Here is a 19,121-nt window from a genome sequence, read left to right as displayed (position 1 = left end):
TTTTAGCATCTCAGACTCAATTCTGTTAATTAATTGCTACATTCCAGTGAATATAGTATGAATGGGACATGGAGGTGGTGTAGTATCAAAGGTCCTGATAAATCATTGATGCGACGAGCAGGTGGTGGATGACAAACGTGACAGGAGAGGATTGCTGATGAGTCGCAGCAGCCAAATTTACATCTGATAGAACTCGCAGGCCCTCCATTTTGGCTCATTCTCTATGCCAACATTTTTGAAAAATGTTGTCTTCAAGCCAATATGTTGTAGGCGTGTTTATCAAGATACAGGAACTGCTATTTCAGTGTGAAACATGTTGGCTCGGTAGCACATAAAAGTGTATTCGGTTTTTTAATCCAAGGCCAAAACTAGTTGTACCGCAACATAAACTTTGGTAAATGTCTTTGATAACTAGATTCACAGGACCCTTGATGGGATGGATTGATTTTTTTACTTAAATTCAGCTTCTGTGAAGCCATTTTACTCTGCAAAACTGAAATTTTCTAAGTATGTTAATCATGCATATGCATAGGAAAAGTTTCAGGAAAAAAAACAAGACCTGAAAAGACACTAGAATGGTTCAACTTTGGTTAAAAAAATGGTCTCAAACCACGGGAAAGCATTTTCCAAGCTCCTACTTGGCAGAGTTTAAATCACGAGTGCCCAAACCGGTCCTCAAAGCCCGCGGGTTTTCGTTCCAACTGAAGAAGAGGATACATTTTCACCAATGTGGTGTCTTAAAAGTGTAATCATGTGAAAATAAATTTTTAAGATACTTTTAATTCCGGGGGCGGCCTGGCGGAAAAGTGGTTAGCACGTCGGCCTCACAGTGGGAATCCTGGGTTCAAATCCAGGTTGGTCCAACTGTGTGGAGTTTGCATGTTCTCCCTGGGCCTACGTGGGTTTTCTCCGGGAACTCCGGTTTCCTCCCACATTCCAAAGACATGCATGGTAGGCTGATTGGACACTCTAAATTGCCCCTAGGTATGAGTGTGAGCGCGCAAATAAACGTCTAAAGGGGTGAACGGCATTTTTCTGAAGGGTCAACACAACTTACGACGGACAACGGCGTTTGCTTTGAGGGGTTGTCAAAAAAGCACTGTGTTACCATGACGACCAAAGTACAATATGAAGGAGAGTGAGCTGGTAGAAAGAAAAAAAAAAGGAAAATTAATTGTGTACAAGGCCACGTCTAGAGGAAAATTGCTTTTTTTTTTCTATATCATTGGTGACAAAAGGAACGGCCATTGTTTGCTGAATGCCCGTTTGTGCCCGCGTGTGTTGCACAATATCTGTATTATGCAGCCTTTTTCTCCCCAATAATAGACTTAAAGGCTTTATAATAACATGTCAGACAATGTCCTGTAAGACACACACACATACACACTCGCACATATTTTTCATTTTGTGTGACACGACCAGTCTTCAGATTTCCGCAGCTCTATAAGTAGGTCACAAAGCTTTTTTCCCCCTTTCCCGCGCCGCATCAAAAATGCATAAATCCCTGCAATATTGTAGCAGCTCTGGAGATACTGTACGCCTTTTACCAAAGCAGCTGCATGTCTTCGACTTCCATTAAACATACTGTGAGATGATAAAGGTGATGGCAAAGTACGGATTCAATCTACAGTTTTTGCTATCAAGCTTATCTTTAAAATTAGGGGATGAAGGTGTAAACCAGGGGTAGGGAACCTACGGCTCGAGAGCCGTACGAGTCGTACGGTGTTTGTAATGTTTTTTGGGGGTTTGTAAGGGGAATCATAATCATTTATAAGGGCAGTTATCAGCAGAGGTTGACAGGTATGTATGTGTCATAATCTGGTTGGATTTCTCGTTTCTAAGTCGCCAAATTTGAAGGACATGAAGCAACTTTACTAGATGAGAGCCTTTTCTCACCACTTGTTCATTTACTTTTTATTACGGTAGTTTCGTTTTTATGACTCCAAAATTAAGAAATTAATTGGCAAGGCGACTTGTCAATCACAACTTGTTGCTTACAGTCTGTTTCATCACGAGCAGGACACAAAACCACGGTGATGAAATCTTTCACATGATTTTTTGGGGGGATTCAAGGGAATTTTTTCAAAACATCTCCAGTCGCCAAGGAAATGAGTTTTTCTATTCAGCCTTCAGTGTATCCATGGCAACAGTCCAGCACTGCTGGGACATCATAATCATTGATGGTGTTCATGAGGAAAGCCCACTTATAATGGGTTACACAGGTGAAACGCTCATTTTTTGGGCAACTCGGAATGAAACTTCTGTTTACAGTCCCTGAAATGTACTTGCCCAAAATGTATGGGCATTTCTGCGCAAAATTATGCAGGCATGTTGAAATGTTCATTGTTTCGGGATCAAAAAGGCACACATGGAGGATTTTGGGGACACAAGACAAAACCTGGAAAAAGTATTTCTCAACAGAGACCCCCCACGGTAGGTTCAGGTGTTTTTCCACTTTTGTTTGCCTTTCTTTTCTCACTTTATCAAGGCACCCTGAAGGTAACACGAGAACCTGGGGGTGCAAAGCGGGCATGCAGCTGTGCTCTACTGAGAGCTCTGATAATGAAGGAAATAATGTTTAAATAAAAAAATGACACTGCTTACAGGTGCAAGCTTTTTGTGATGTCAGTTACATACTATGCACAAACACACTAATAGACCGGAGCACAGGCGCATGTGATAACGGGTATTTAATGATGTCACGAGGAAGGCCGGCAATCTGGAATACTCGCATTGATTGGATAAAAAAAAAAAAAATACCAGCACTGTGAAAGTGTTTCACTCACTGGATTTATCTGCTGTTTTGTTCTATTTTACACATTAGAATTGTTAAGTGTTTTTAAATGTATTAAACATTCCTTTTCCCGGCATGCACTTGTTAATAGCATTGTCTATCCCTTTAAATAATTTCAAAATGATGGGATTTATTTTTAGGATAAAATTGGACGCAATAAGATTCTTACTTTAAAAAAAAGTATTTTACAATATTTTAAAATGTTACTGCGATTGGCTGGCCACCGATTTAGGGTGTCCCCCACCTGGTGCCCATAGCTGGCTGGGATACGCTCCAGGCAAATACAACAGCATTTTACAAACAGGAATCAGATAAAATATGCGCACATTCCCACCATTGCATGTCATTACAGCCTTGCTTTGTATTTGGATACAAGTAGATGTTGAAATCCTGGTGTTGAGAAGGGCTAAAGACAGAGCCAAGTCACAATAATATGGGCGGCTTATTAGAAGCTTGCCGCTCTCTCGGAGAGGCCCGCAGGTTAAACAGCATCTCACATTAGACACGCCACACACACACGCACACGCACAAACATAGAGGGAAAACCCCCCCACTGTACTGTCGCCATTATTCATGTTTGTATGCAGCATGCTTCCTCAACACACACACACACACACACACAAAACAAATACAGAGAGGGCTTGTAGATTAAAGAGGGCGAGTCAAACGACAGACCAGTGTGCATGAGCAACCTTATTTCTTTGCACAAATGCAAGCACATGTGAGAAAGAAGCCGTGGCCAATTAGACGCCAGCTAGAGCTACAGGGGAAGAATGGCAGCTGCCGACGTGCACAGGCAAACGCACGCACATTACACACTTTTGTTAGCAATGAAAATAGACATTACATTTTATTAGCCAGTAACTATGTTCACAGAACTTACAATATACTGCACAAATAGACTGTGTACTATATCGTACATATAGTATATACATACTATACATATACACATACATATATATATATATATACATATATACACACATACATATATATATATACATATATTTATGTATGTATATATATGTATATACACGTGTATATATATATGTATGTGTGTGTATATATATGTATGTATCTATATATATATATATATATATATATATATATATGTATCTATATATATATGTATATATATATATATGTGTGTGTGTATATATGCGTATATCTATGTATATATATATATGTATATATATGTATATATACATATTCATATATACATATGTATATATATGTATATATGTGTATGTATATATATATATGTGTATATATGCGTATATCTATGTGTATATATATATATGTATGTATACATATACGTATATATATACATATACATATATACATAAACACATACATATACATAAACACATACATATACATAAACACATACAGACACACACAGTGCATAGTAGACTTCCTGAATTGGTGGCCCTGCAATCGCAGGGCACAAGGAGACGGACAACCATAGCGGACACTCATACCTATGGGCAATTTAAAGTGTTCAACCAGCTTACCATGCATGTTTTTGGCATGTGGGAGGAAACCGGAGTACCCGAAGAAAACTATCGCAAGCCCGGGGAGAACATGGAAACTTGACAGGAAGGTCCAGACCTGGGATCAAACCCTCAATCTTGGAACTGGGTGGCCGACGACGCAATAGCCATTTGCCCAACAGGCCGCCACTTATTAGTTCTTTTTAATCATTATTATTTTTAGTGCTTTTGAGCAAAATCCTCTTCCCTCGCCATTGTGCGCTGTAACTCATCACTGTTGTGTCGGGCGGCTGGTCATCGTTTTCTAAAAGCACGAAAGCTTAATCTGGCCCAGAGCCAAATCGGCAGATTAGACGCAGTGGGTTTAATGTTCTCTTCACACAAAATCACAAGAAGATTAACAGAACTGAAATCTCCTTTTTTTCCCCCCTCTTCTATCATCCACCCGTTAGTCCAGGCAACCTTTAAGACAAAAAGTGCTGGACAATTCAAAAATTCACACAAAAGGTACATAAGAATACCTTTAAAAAAAAATCCATATATATTTTAGTGGGGCGGCCCTGGAGGATGAGTGGTCAGCGTGTCGACCTCGCAGTTCTGGGCTCGTGGGTTCGATCCCAGGTCGGTTCTCCTGTGTGGAGCTTGCATGTTCTCCCTGGGCTTACGTGGGTTTTCTCCGGGGACTCCGGTTTCCTCCCAGATTCCAAAAATATGCATGATAGGATGGTTGAAACTCTAAATTGCCTCTAGGTATGAGTGTGATCGTAAATGGTTGTCTGTATCCTCGTGCCTTGCGATTGGCCGGCTGCCAATTCAGGCTATCAGCTGGGATAGGCTCCAGCACCCCCCGTGACCCTTGTCAGGATAAGCGATTCAGAAAATGAAAAAGATGAAATATATAGTATTAGTAAAAATTCTTCCTAAGAAATTATTTGGGGCTAAATAATGATAATAAAGTCAACTGATACGTTGGAGTTTTCTATCAACACCATCCAAGTGCTACACAGATAAGAATCCATTTCCATGTACCTGCTGCATCCATTCAAACGGGACACAAAACCTGGACATGAATGCGTTTCCTTTTGAAGATGAACATGAAGCAGGACTCGCTTTCCAAAAAAAAGGTGTGACGAGACGTTCAAAGGCCACGTGCGCAATGTAATCAAGTCTGGGAAAAACGAGCCCCTCAAGCGTGTTCTTTCCAAAAATGCAATACAAGCGCACATGAGGTTTATATTTTTATCAAAGAGTTGAATTTCCTTGAGCAAATTGGCTTCCATGAGGATAATCAGCAGTTCATGCGCTATCTAGAATAAAGTTATCCAATCTACCACACATACAGTAAAAATTGGGGGGTTCGGTGGGGTTAGAATTACTAATCCAAAATAGGGTTACATTTTCAAATCTGGATTTAAAATTGGATTTTGGTTTCTGGTTGAACTCCTATTTCAAGAATGGGTTCGGGTTATTTTAATACAATACAAAATATAAAAAAGGTTGAGGTGATGAGGTGATAAACTACGATAGTCTGGTCAATTTTGGGGTTAGAAATATCAAGTTTGGGTTTCAAATTAAGGATTCATACCAGTTTTAAGGAGTGAAATTAAGTTTTGAGGCCGAGGTGAGGATTTTTAAAAGGGATTTGGATGTCATGCGATGTTTTGGGCCAAAACTTAATGAGACAACAATTAGGATTTGAAATAATGGTTTGAAAGTACAGTTTCAAGAGAAGGATATGGTTTCAAGACTTGTTTGGGGTTTCAAATTTCAGACTAGAGGGTGGTTTTAAACATCGATTATACGATGACAGTGTATGATCAAGATTCTAGTTAAAAACTAGAAATAAAACATTTTTTCCAATCCAATATCCTGTTTTTGGTGTTTTTTCAGAGGGCTGGAACCAATTAATTTGTTTTCCATTCATTTCAATGGAAAACGTCCGCTCGAGTTACGAGAATCTCGTCATACGAGCTCAGTTCCGGAACGGATTAAGCTCGTATCTCGAGGTACCACTGTACTTAAGTCCCAGGTAGAAATCAATAAAGGATGCCAAAGCAAGGACGAACAAGATGAAAAGCATAAAAATGACATCCAAGCCATGATAGCATGTTTGTCATTTTATATTTTTTCATCCTGGTTGTCGTCGCCTGCACAAGAGAAGCCTCTGCCATCTGTCAGAGCTTATTCAGCGTGGGCGACCTTTCCCGCCCAGACACGGCTGACATTTACATTTGCCCTCTATCAAAAGAAAGAAGAACGGTCGCCACCCCGTCCACGCGGCTCCTATCGCATTGACACGCTCGACGACCTCAGGGAGCTAACGGCACGTCTTTTCCTCAACGACGCGTGGACGCGACATTTTCTCCATTTTTTTTGCCCCACTCGCATATGTAGGGAGTGAGCTTTCTATGTAAGCCAATCAATAGACATCGTGTTCAAAAAAGGGGAAAAAATAAAGCGAAAATTTTGAATAAAAACTCTAATTGTTTAAAACTTATTTTTAACTTAATCTTATTGATAGAAAATTACAATACAATGATACTACATTTATATTTTAAAAGGTATTTAATAAAAAAATACAGATAAAAATACACGGACAAATAAGAGAAATAATATTTGACTATATAAAGCACATGTGTCAAAGTGGTGGCCCGGGGGCCAAATCTGGCCCGCCGCATCATTTTGTGTGGCCCGGAAAAGTAAATGATGAGTGCCGACTTTCTGTTTTAGGATCAAATTAAAATGAAGAGTATAGATGTATATTAAATTTCTTGATTTTCCCCCATTTAAATCAATAATTGTAATTTTTTGATCAATTTTTTCAGTGTTTTGTAAAATCTAAAAATATATAAAAAAGCTAAAATAAACATTGTTTTAGATCTATAAAAAAACTGAATATTCAGGGTTTTTAATCCAGTTCTTTTAATCAATTTATTAAAAAAAATCTAAATATTATATCTAAAATGGTCCAGCCCACGTGAAATCAAGTTGACGTTAAAGCGGCCCGCGAACCAACCCGAGTCCGACACCCTTGCTATAAAGTAACGTTAGAAAAAGAGAAAAAAAATGAGTCACTTAATGTCCTTTGGTGCGCATTCCTTTTTGAAACAATCGACGTTAAAAAAAGCCAGAGAAAAAAACAATTTGTATCCATTTTTTAATGGATTTTGTCCATTTTCTTCCATGCCGGAAGGAAGTGGGTTTCCTTAAGACTCACGTGTCTGCTGACAAAACAGGATTTGTGTCTCTATCAGGCAAGCTGATGGATGGGATTGGTCGCCCTGGCCGGCCCTCTATTCCAATGACTAATGAAGTGTTACTGTAAAGCGTGAGGCGTCTTTTATTGCCCTCAGTGTGGCGCGAGGACGTTGCCGAGTCGTTTCCTGTCACGCATGGATGCGTGCTAACACGCCAGCACATAAAACAAGACCCTCTTTTGTTTTTTTCCCCTTGAATGCTTATTGTCACAAACATACAATTGTTAAAAATGATGTCGAATATACGTATCCAAAAGCGAGCCAGCGAGCAAAAGGTCAAATAACTGCCTCATAAAAGACATTCCATTCTAACTGGCCTCTCGTTCTGGTAAATCTCAATTACAATCTTAATTGACTTTTTGTGATTTAACTCAATCACCGCCATTGACATTGACTTTACATATAAAGTGCTGCTCTACTTACGAAAAATGCAAGTTACAAAACAAGTTTCTGGAACCATAAGTAGATGTACGACTGTAGAGATACTCCTATGTGTACTCCATTGAAAAGACCATTGCCAAGGCTACGTTGCGTCGAGTGGTTTCATCAGAACCAAAAGAAAGTGTTTACGTGAAATAAAAAAAAAAAAAAACAAAGAACGGAGAAGATTTTGTTTCTCCTCAAGTGGCAACACACTACATGTTCCAGCTGCGTCCATGACAACAAACATGTCCGCCCTCTGGGAAGCAGTGGTGTCAAGTGCTTGCTGGTCCTCTGGGGAATTGAGCACATGAGCACCTTCTGCACATGTGACATTAAATCCATGAAACAAACAACTAACTGAACAAAATACAAGGTTCATTAATGCTTCAATTGCTTCAATTGATAATAAACACACACGCATGCACATCCTCTGGTGCCTTGCCGCCATAAAAATAAAATTGAAATGTACATTCAACAATACAAATCAACATAAGTTCTAAGAATCCTCAATATATTTCTTAATAAATATAGGATAGATCATTTTGACAGTCATATATATATATATATATATATATATATATATATATATATATATATATATATATATATATATATATATATATGTGTATATACGTGTATGTGTGTATATATATGTATATGTATATATATATATATATGTATGTATATATATATACATACAGACATACATATACATACATATACATAGACACACACACACATATATACATATATATACACATATATACATACAGACATATATACATATATATATATATACATATACATACATATACATACAGACACATATATACACATATATACATATATATATATATACATACATATATATACACATATATATACACATACATATATACATACATACATATACATATATACATATATATCTATACATATATACATATACACATATATATATATACATATATACATATACACATATATATATACATATATATATATATATATATATATATATATATATATATATATACATATACACATATATATATATATACATATATAAATATACATATATATATACACATATATACATATATATACATATATATATATATACATATATATATATATATATATATATGTATATATATATATACCAATCATTGCAGTGATGACTATTTGATTCTACAATAAACCTTAACCTGACAAATATTGAGTATTAAATATAGAACAAAGTTGCCACATCTTTTCAGTTCCTTTCTTTCAAAGTCAAAGTTTAGGTATTTTTACTTTTCTTTCACAAGAAGTTTACTCAGCATCTGCTGTGAGTTTTATGATGGTTGTCAGAATAATGGCCTTCCATTGCATCGTTTGGGGAACATTTACGTTGGTCCTCGAGAGCGTCACGACAGCTTTTATTGTGAAAGCTGATGGGGCCCCAGAAAAAGATACACTGTTGCCTCAAGCGCACCCCATCTGATGCATTGGATGATTTTTCGAACCTACTTGGATTATTTCCGTTAATTTGGGGAAAATGTGTCACAAGGAATATCAACCATTGGGGCAGGTGGCAGCAAGAGGGTGGACTAAGGTGCTTGCGCTAATTTTTGCAAAAAGCAATCTGGCTTTGCTGTAGAGCCGCCACATGCTCATGTCCTCGGGCAGTGCTGCGGGGTGCAACCACAACCATATGTGTACGATAGCGTGTGTTATGAAACCTGGCCACCATTACATTTGTAATGGCCCCTGCCCAGTCAACATTTTCCCCTCATACAACCAGGCAAAAAAAAGCCCAGTGACAGATTCGTGCTAAAAATATGTATTAATAAGATCAAATGCCTTAACTTTTATCTCTGGGATAATTTTAAACCCATGAATCTAGAAAAAAACTGCAGTAAAATTACTTCTCTCGTACAATAAATGTGTGTTATTATGAGACATCAGTTCACATTTATCTCCTTTGCACCCTTATAATATCCATTATCAAGGTTGCAATTTAAAAGTACCACATTTTCCAAACTATAAGGTGCAACTGACAATACATCCATTTTCCAATTTTCTCAAAAGCCGTTAGTGTGCTTTATATTACGATGTGCCTAATGTATACATGGATAAATATTGGTAAAATCCCTTCAGCACAGCTCCATCTAGTTGATATATAATACAACTCCAAACCACTAGTACTATTACTTCTACTACAGCTCAACCCAGTTGATGTATATCACAATCCCCTACTACCAGTACCACTACTACGTCTTATTATATATATAAAATCTGGTGCGAATATATATGAAATTTAAAAATACGCCGTTCACTGAAGGTCCACTTTATAATTCGGTGCGCCTTATAGTGCGAAAAATATGCTACTTTTTACAATGATGTGTGTAAATGTGTTAAATGTCTACCTATAGGAGCACCTGAGGGAGGAGACCACCTCAGGAGCCAAATTCAAACGGTCACCATGTTTGGTAGAGTCAGTATTCCCATGAAGTATGAATGAAATGATCGTAAAATTACATTTCTGACCTATAACACAATCACCAGTTCAGTTTCATATTACAAACATATACTGCAAGTTTGAGAATCCATTTACTTATTTACTCATCTTAAAAGCAAACATACAAATAAACATGGCACCCACCCACTGTTTTGCATTGTGATGAATTTCAATTAGATTGTGCTTAAGCAATCAATATATCGATCCAAATCGATATTGTTTCACACCTAACATGCACCTCTTCAATATGTCATTTTACTAGCACCACTTTCGTCTCATGACTGTGCCCACTTTCTCCTACATCTGTGACATCGTCTATCATCTAAATGTCAAGAAAAAGATCAGTGGAGAGGAAATTTGAAGGGTAGACGAGAACGGGGGAGATGTGGCTCCCGTTTCGACGTTCCGAAAGTGCTGAGTGGGTCTCAATGCGCTGACCCGTCACAGATAGCGGGATCAATGCAGAGAAGCACAGAAGGATCTCCGGGGACCAACGAAGAGAGCAGTGAGAGAGCGGTGAGAGAACGGTGAGAGCGATGAGAGAGCAGTGCTGGTCCGCGAGCTATAGATCCCGAAATAGGATAGGATCATTTTCTAAACAGGAAGAGGAAATGGTCAGCCTCTTCATTCCTATTAGATGATAATGCAGTGCTATTTGCACTCTTGTTTCATTCTGGGAGCTAACACAATTGGAAAAAAGTCAGCATACTGTAAGTAGCAGGCTACATCCTTCTCTGAAGAAGGATGAAAATATTACAGACGCTCCCCTACTTACGAACGAGTTAGGTTCCGAGCGATTGTTCATAAGTTGAATTTGTTTGTAAGTTGATTCAGTGCTATATTTTGTATTATAATTTATGTTTAAGGCCTATATAAGTATATTGAAGGTTTATATAAGTGCATTTGTATGTTTAAGGCTTGTATAAGTAACACGCATTGGTTTGTACTGAAAAAAAACATTTAATAAAATGGAGAGAATATGTACAGTACTGTATAGAGAGAGAGAGAGAGAGAGAGATTTATGTATCAGAAAATGGCCGAAAGAAGCGATCTAACGACGATTGCACAGTTTTCTTCTTTTTTTTCATCATAAATGATGCGGTAGCACTGTATGGCATCATTCAATTGATTTGCAAACTTTGTGCAACGTTCAATATTTGGGTCCTGCTGCTCGATCTTTCTGTTTACAAATGGTACTGACGGTTGAACGATTCAATGCCCGTGAAACGCTCACCACTCTCACGCACATCAAGCTTCGTTATTATTGCCACTCGTTTCAAATGAAATGGCTTGCCTCTTCCTTGCAACTCCCTCAATAGAAGCCTTTCGCATTTTACCAACCATATCCAATAATGGATGCACAAGATATTTAATGATACAAATGAAAAAGGTTCTTTGCGCACTGGAGATACGTTCACGCACTACACGAACATTTTTCGACATAAACGCAATTTGCAGACATGTTCGTATGTACCGTTGTTCGTAAGTCGTATGTTCGTAAGTAGGGGAGCGTCTGTACATCATTTTCCACAATAGATTCTTCCGATGAGTGTGCTGTAGCCACTTTTTGTTATTATTGTCCATACAAAGATTGTGGAAAGAGACAGTCATTGCTTCTTTCCAAGCTGCAGTGAGTGTAAGAGTAAATCGTCGCAGAGGATTATATAGTAATATGTGTTATCGCATTGCCCAAAAGAACAGAACAAAAATGTCTCGGGTTTGTTCTCGTATGTGGCCAAAGTAACAAGAAAAACATACAACAACAACAAACAAAACCACTCAACAAAGCCAGCAATAGCTGATTGCCACAGCTGTACTCTGTTTGGTCTTAACCAACTGGAGTCTCTACTGAAAGCACAGTAATATCCAATGATTCGAAAATAATCCATTACACCCAAAACACGTTTCTACGTTTGAATACAAATATCCATCATCCGCCAAAATGCTGCTAGTTGAAGTTCACCGACACCATTCTGTGCTCAAGGAGAAAATCAGAAGGTTCTTAACTCGAAGGCTTAAAAGTCAGTCATTGTATCCTCAGTTGTCCTATTCCTGACGTCAATCGAGTAGCGAGGATCCAAATAATTCTGCCATGCATCCTATCGCCTAGGCCCTAGCTTAGCACCGGGACACTCACAACCCCCCCCTCCATCCTTCCGAATCCAAAGCCTTGATCCTCTAAGCTCGCCCGGCTACAGTATCAGTCCTCAGCTAGGCTAAATTCCGCATGAAGATGGAAGAGCACCGCCAGCACTAAGCCCTGCGCTCCGTCTATAATCCACCGTTTCTCTTCTTCTACCTGCTAAAAAGGACCCAAAAAAATAAAATGAAATAATAAGCAGAGTTTCAACAACAACAAAAACAACCCACACTCCTGGAACTATGTTACACACCATCTTCATCAACACCAGTAGGCTGCACCCCTCTGAGGAGGATGGAGTGGGCCCTACTAGCTCGACCCGTGGCTTCACCAACAGGGGATAAAGGGATAAAGAGCCTCTGCTCTGGGACTGATTACTTACATCTGCCTGGCTAAATCCCAGCGCTCCCTCTCACACATGCGTGAGTTTGACGTACAGAAGGCACCCAAGCAAACGTACATGTCGCTGCGCAGTGAGTGGATCAATGGTTGCCACAAATGCCTCGCAGTTTAGAAATGTAGGGATTTGAATTTGTGTTTCACATTTTTTTTTCCTTCAGGTACTTCATATATATGCGGTCTTAATTAACAAAATTAAATTGCTCTCAGTGGGAATGAATGTCCAAAAATATGTGTGCATCCAGTTGGGTGGTATCAGCTGATACTGACGCGTTTTTAGAAAAATGCACTCTGTCTTTTAATAATACCATCTTTTCTCGCATATAAGCCGCATCCGCGTATAAGCCGTACCTTTAAAATTGCCTTAAGATCATTGAATTTTACAATTTCTCTCGTATAAGGCGCCCCCTGATTCACAATTTTAACCTCCATATTCATGGTTTTAACGGAGTAAAATGTGTTACTTTGAAGGGAAAATCATCGCGCGTGGTATTTCTGAGATACTTTATGAATTCTACTGGATTGCACATTCCTAAAGGGTGTTGCCTGCACGTAGACAAATTCAAAAAGGAAGTCACGTGAGCAGTACAGCCAGGAAGTTTGTCCGTAGCGGTCTAATTAGTCACCCCTAGATAAGGTTTTATGCAAGATACGTTTTTTTTTCTTCTTGAATTTCATGCATAGACGTCAAAATCAATTTTGTTAAGCGTTTTTTCTGTTTATCTTTTCTCAATTTTGAAATAAACGATCGTATCGGCCACATTGTCTTGTGTAATGGCGTTTTGTCTTTGTCACCTTGCAATTTCGAGCATGTCAAGTCTAATTTGTGCGCATATAAGCCGTACCCTTGATTCAGTCCTTTTTTTGTGACAAATACGGCTTATATGCGAGAAAATACGGTAAATTGCTGCATACTGACTTGACTGAATAGAGTAACTGCTATCATGGCTAGATGCTCAATCCATTTGAACTGGTAGCGAATAAACAAACATCAAAAAATGTTCCTTTGCTCCCACCCTATCACTTCAAATGAATTGGAAGTCTACTAGTGATGAACTAATACATCCTCAAACTTATCTACCCATCTTTCTGTTCCAAAAATTACAATTGAGCACAAAAGTTTGCCCACCAGGCATCATCTGTTGTCCCACCTGTGTAAATATTCAATAAGCATATTCAAATGTTGAGCTCGGTTGTTGACTCGAATCGCTCCAAGCTGTGCCGTGACGATTTCCGTGAGCGTGTAAATATTCTCCGAGCAGTGAGCGGACGGCCCTAGTGCAGCATTCTTTGTTTTAATTATCCGTGAGCACTAAAAGTTAAAAAACTAAAAGCCAGAAATCTTTTTCTGCAAGCGGCTGAAACGGAAAGGGAAGCAGAGCTGCAACTTGGTTGTGTGCGTCCAACCAAGACATAGCGACTTCTACATTTGGATCATATTAACCAAAAAGTCAGGAAAGACAGAAGCAGCAACAACAGATTGACCATAAAACGATATACGGCACCAAAGACGACAGATGGATAGATAGTTAAGTCCAACTCGCGATTTCATTCTGCGTTGGCATGGCAACTGATGCGGCACCACACACATTTCAACACAGCATTCGCAGTAAGCGGCTCATTTCACACCAAGTGCTCGTTTAGTCATTCCCAACCTTGCCTTCAATTAAAGACGACACACAATGGAAGAGGACTGGAAGACAAGTTGAGCAGGCAAAGTAGACACAAGAATGCCGTTTAACCCAAAAGTTGGACATCGTCGTCGAGCTCAGTACGATGGAGATGTCAAACTAAAGTGCGATAGGTTTTAACTGCCATTATAATAGAGAGGAACCTGTGACTGGGTGCATCCGCGAGCACTCATTTGACAGGTGCTATTCACACCTCTGGGAGGTATGGCACTCAATTCAACTTTATCTAGCACTTTCATAATAGACACAGCTAACCAAAGTGCTTGATTGAACATGACATAATGAACACAACCAGTCCGACATCGTTTTTGCTACTTAAAGCGGTTACAGTAGAAAGATGAAACTTTAAGTTTCCTTTCAGCAGTGGATCAAATTTTTCAACCATCAGAGTCTACAAACAAGATGAGCTGGAAAGGTGGTACACGGTCGATTGGTCGCCCATCTTTTGGTCGCCTGGAAGGTTATTGATAATTACCATTTAAGTCGTTGCTCAAATTCCCTAAATACAAACTGTGAATTAGTATTTAGTCATACTTAATGCCCTATTAATTATTAGGCTCAAGAAAAGCTCCAAATTTCCTGGACTTTTTTATTGTTTTTCGTTGGAGAACTTGTTAAGACCCTGACTGACGTACCTTCTTAAAGGGACAACGCATGTACATACAAACTCTTCTTATACACTCACATGTCGGCTCAGTGAAACTGCTCATGGCCATTGTTGGATTTTATGGATGCGTAGACCGTATTGTTTTACCTTGTTTTGTCGCCGGTCTTTTGGTAAACAATTTTCGCTACATAGTGTTTTTTAGGCTGTGTTTTTCTGAATAGTTGTTAAAATGTCTGCTATTTAGTCTGTTGTTATTCACCGTGACTTACTTGTACTGTGGTACGTCTACTTACTAAATTAATTGGTTCCAGATGCAAAAGATGAGCCGAACCAAACGAAAATCAAACCGTAAACACCTCAATTCAAATATGCAATCGCTGAAGGGGTGTGCCTAGCACAAATGTTTCACTCTTTCTCTTGCTTACTCTCTTTAACTCTCTCATCACTCACATGGTGCCCTGTAGCCTAGTCATCCTCCTTGTGGTGCATTCGCAGGCGCAAGGGTTGAGGAGTACGTAGCGCCACCCTGACTGCATGCAAAGAGTTGTGCATTTGGCTATCTAGTGTGGCTGTTGTTGAAAAATGGAGTGAAGCTAGTGAGTTTGCTGTGTATGCTAGCTACAGGGAGTTCAGTCCACCGGGAGCTTGGACGGATTCCCGGAAGAGTAATTTACATATCAAAGCGTTTCATATCCTGAAAAATCCGTATGTTGAAGCATTCATAAGTAGAGGTACCACTGTACTCGTTGGCAATTAATCGTCAGGAAAATGCGGTACATTCCAGTACTGTGTGTGTTTGTTGGCAGGCACTTCACAAATCACACAGGCATCTTGAACTTTGAATTCAATTAAATGGAACTTGGCCATTTCAATGGGAAAGGTACTCACAACAAGTTGCAAAGTGTCTTTTAACCCAATCATCCCAGCGGAAATATGGGCAGAGTCTACACAGATTTGGTGCATCCAAGCACTTGAATATGTTGAACCCGTTGTTATCTCAATGGGATATTCTGGTAGAACAGGTGTCCCCAAGCACTCAATTGGCAAATCTCACTGACATATTTTTAGGTCATCATTTCACTGGGATGCAGGGCAGTGGGATCTAAGACAAGGCGCATCCAACACTAGAAGCCACTCGCGCACATCACACAAAGACATCATTTGACAGCTGTTATCGCAAGCGGCAGAACAGGTGCAATGGAGAAAACTCAGCAATCGCACAAGGACGGCAACATTTTTTTTTTTTTTTAAATGTCAGCACCATGGAGAGCCGTCAAGGGAGATGTAAGGACAATACATGCGGACGCTCACCTCGGTGTCGTAGATTTCGGTAATGAGCGAGAAGGAGTACTTCCGGGACTCCCGCATGTGCTGGATGGCAAGCTGCACGGCGGGCTCGATGCCCTGGCTGATGCTGCTCATCAGCGCCGACTCGTTCATTGGCATGAGCACCATGATGGGCAAATTCTCGCCGTCGCGTGCGAACCAGCTGTTGTCTTGCCCGCGCTTAGTGCGGTCGTTACACACCTTGGCCAACGCGGTGCCCGCCAGCAGGCAGCACGCCGCCGCAAAGAGGAGCTGCGCGGCGCGGCCGCCGCCGCCGCCGTGCTCCCTCCGGGCTGGGGCCATGCTCAGGTGAGGGGCGGGTTAGGGGGTAATCCCAAAAGTCACAGGGTGGGCATGGCCACTTCCGATCCGGGTGCCGCTACTCCTGGATGGCTTTCAGTCACCCCGGCTGCCCCCCTCCCGCCCGCCCCCAGCAAAGAGGAGAGGGCGCCAAAAAATCCGCAGCAGCCCCCGCAGTGGGGAGAGAAGAAAAAATGCTGCAGAATATTCCCAAGAAAAAGGCGCAGAGAGTGCAGTGGAATTACTGACACCACAGATAGACCCCCTTCCGAAAAACAAAAAACACTGAAGAAAGAGGGGGGGGGACTCTCAGCTTCCAAGTAAATTCCCAACCAAGCGTGCGCAATCCTCGCTGGACGAAAGAGGAAGGGAAAGAGAAAAAAAAGCCAGAAATTAAGCCCGAAAACGGGCGAAGATCGGGAGAAGGAGGAAGGGGGTGGGATGAATGGTGAATGTCGAGGGAGTCAGCCTGCAGGAGGGACGCTCATTTTCGGATGGTGCGTCAGACAAGCGCCGCTTGATGCTGCCGTTGCTGCTGCTGCTGCTGGTGGTGCTGATGGTGGTGACGACGCGCGCGAGAGGGAGCAGCCGTGGATGTGGAGGATGAGAGAGGGAGGATGCGGAGGAGGAGGATGAGGAGGAGGAGGGGTGAGAGCGAGCAAAGGAGAGAGAGAATGCACATGCATAAAGGCTTTTTTTTTTTTTTTGCAAGGCAAATTCATGACAGCCGAGAGGGATTTAACTAGGCTTTTATGATACGCTCCAAGCATGCTGCACGTGTGCAAAAGCCAAATACGTATACAACAAGGCTGTAAAACATAACAGACTTTACAATCATGAATACTCTCGTCATGTGTAACAGAAAAGGGAATTACCATATTTCCCGGACAATAAGTAACACTTTTTTTATAGTTTGACAGGGCTGGGGACAAATATTCTAGTGCAAGTTTAATATGTTTTTTTCCCTCTCTGAACGTAGACAGACAGTTATTTTGCTTTTTTAGGCTATTGTTTTCGGAAAAACGGGAATGTTAAGAGATGGCTATTTAGCCTGTTGTTCTCTATTTTACCATGATTACTTTAACAGTTTGGCTGCTCAATAATGGCAGGATTTATGTTTCTGAAAAATTGCATTGTATATATGAAGGTACTCGGATGATTCGCCTAAAGACGTTTCGCCGACGGACGTTTGACAGACGGACAGGTCGCCGAACGGACGTTCCGCCGAACGGTCATTCGGCCGAACGGAGGCTTTGGGTAAAGTGTACCAAAGAGGAGACTGTGGTGAAAATAGCTGAGAGTTAAAGCACAGCAATTTGCATTGTATGTTTATTTTGGTGACTTTTATGCTGTGGTAAGAAAGAAAATATGCAACTGATGGAAGATTGATGGCAAAACTTGATCTCACCACACACGCATTTATGATCATTTTAAGATGCTGGTAAAAAGTCCTATAGTGCATTCAAGGGGAGACTGTGGGCAGCAATGTCCTCCTCCCATTTAGACCCACTCAAAATTGGCTTTGGACCCGAACACGGGAGCAGAGGAACATGGAAAGAGAGTCCATTAGCCGTACTTCCTGCAGGTCGGAGGATGGCCGAGTGCTTTTTCTATTCGCGGGTCTCTGCGAGCGGATTAAGTTCCCCCGCAGCCCCCGCCTTTGCGCCGATAAAAAATACAATACGATTGCGCTATAATTCATGGGATTGTTAAAGAGGCGTGGGAAGAGGAGAGAGTTGGGGGGGGCATGTGCCTAAAGCTTTTTAACCCATCAGCTTTGACAGCAAGTCGCAGCGATCACAATGGAAAGACTGCAATGTGCTCATTGACCCTGGTCTAGATGTCAGTTCATGCAATTCATACATACATTCCAAAAAAAAATGATCTACATGCACCGTGACACACTAACCATGCGTTCTTCTACTCTATGTAATGTGTAATGGATTGAGCAGGATGCATGATACACGTAGGAATGCATTTACTTCTATTACAACACATTACGAATCAATCCAATTGAGATGTGATAAAATTCACATAAATTGGTAAATATTACATTCAATATAACCAGTTAAAAAATTATAAGGCAATAGCTAGCAGTTTTAATAACTTGTATTATAATATAAGACCTTCACTGACAATATTCACTTAAATTCTGTAAAATGATTCACCCAAATTTCTATATGATAGG

At 40.2% G+C, this 19,121-nt stretch overlaps 2 protein-coding genes across 2 annotated transcripts in view; both read right to left on the bottom strand.

Moving 5' to 3' along the window:
• Positions 1-17,538, bottom strand: part of gabbr2 (gamma-aminobutyric acid (GABA) B receptor, 2) — a 98,981-nt gene extending 81,443 nt beyond the window's left edge. Inside the window, exon 1 of the mRNA XM_077590077.1 lies at positions 16,619-17,538. Coding sequence (XP_077446203.1) covers positions 16,619-16,936 — 318 coding nt within the window. The 5' untranslated portion in view covers positions 16,937-17,538. The remainder of the gene's footprint in view (positions 1-16,618) is intronic.
• The window catches only part of galnt12 (UDP-N-acetyl-alpha-D-galactosamine:polypeptide N-acetylgalactosaminyltransferase 12), a 51,245-nt gene that overhangs the window by 7,874 nt on the left and 24,250 nt on the right, over positions 1-19,121 (bottom strand). The gene's annotated exons all lie outside the window — the stretch shown is intronic.

Source organism: Stigmatopora argus, chromosome 21, assembly GCF_051989625.1.
Source record: "Stigmatopora argus isolate UIUO_Sarg chromosome 21, RoL_Sarg_1.0, whole genome shotgun sequence".
NCBI lineage: Eukaryota > Metazoa > Chordata > Actinopteri > Syngnathiformes > Syngnathidae > Stigmatopora > Stigmatopora argus.
Note: the sequence above shows the minus strand (reverse complement) of the source record. Positions and strands in the feature narration are given on the sequence as shown.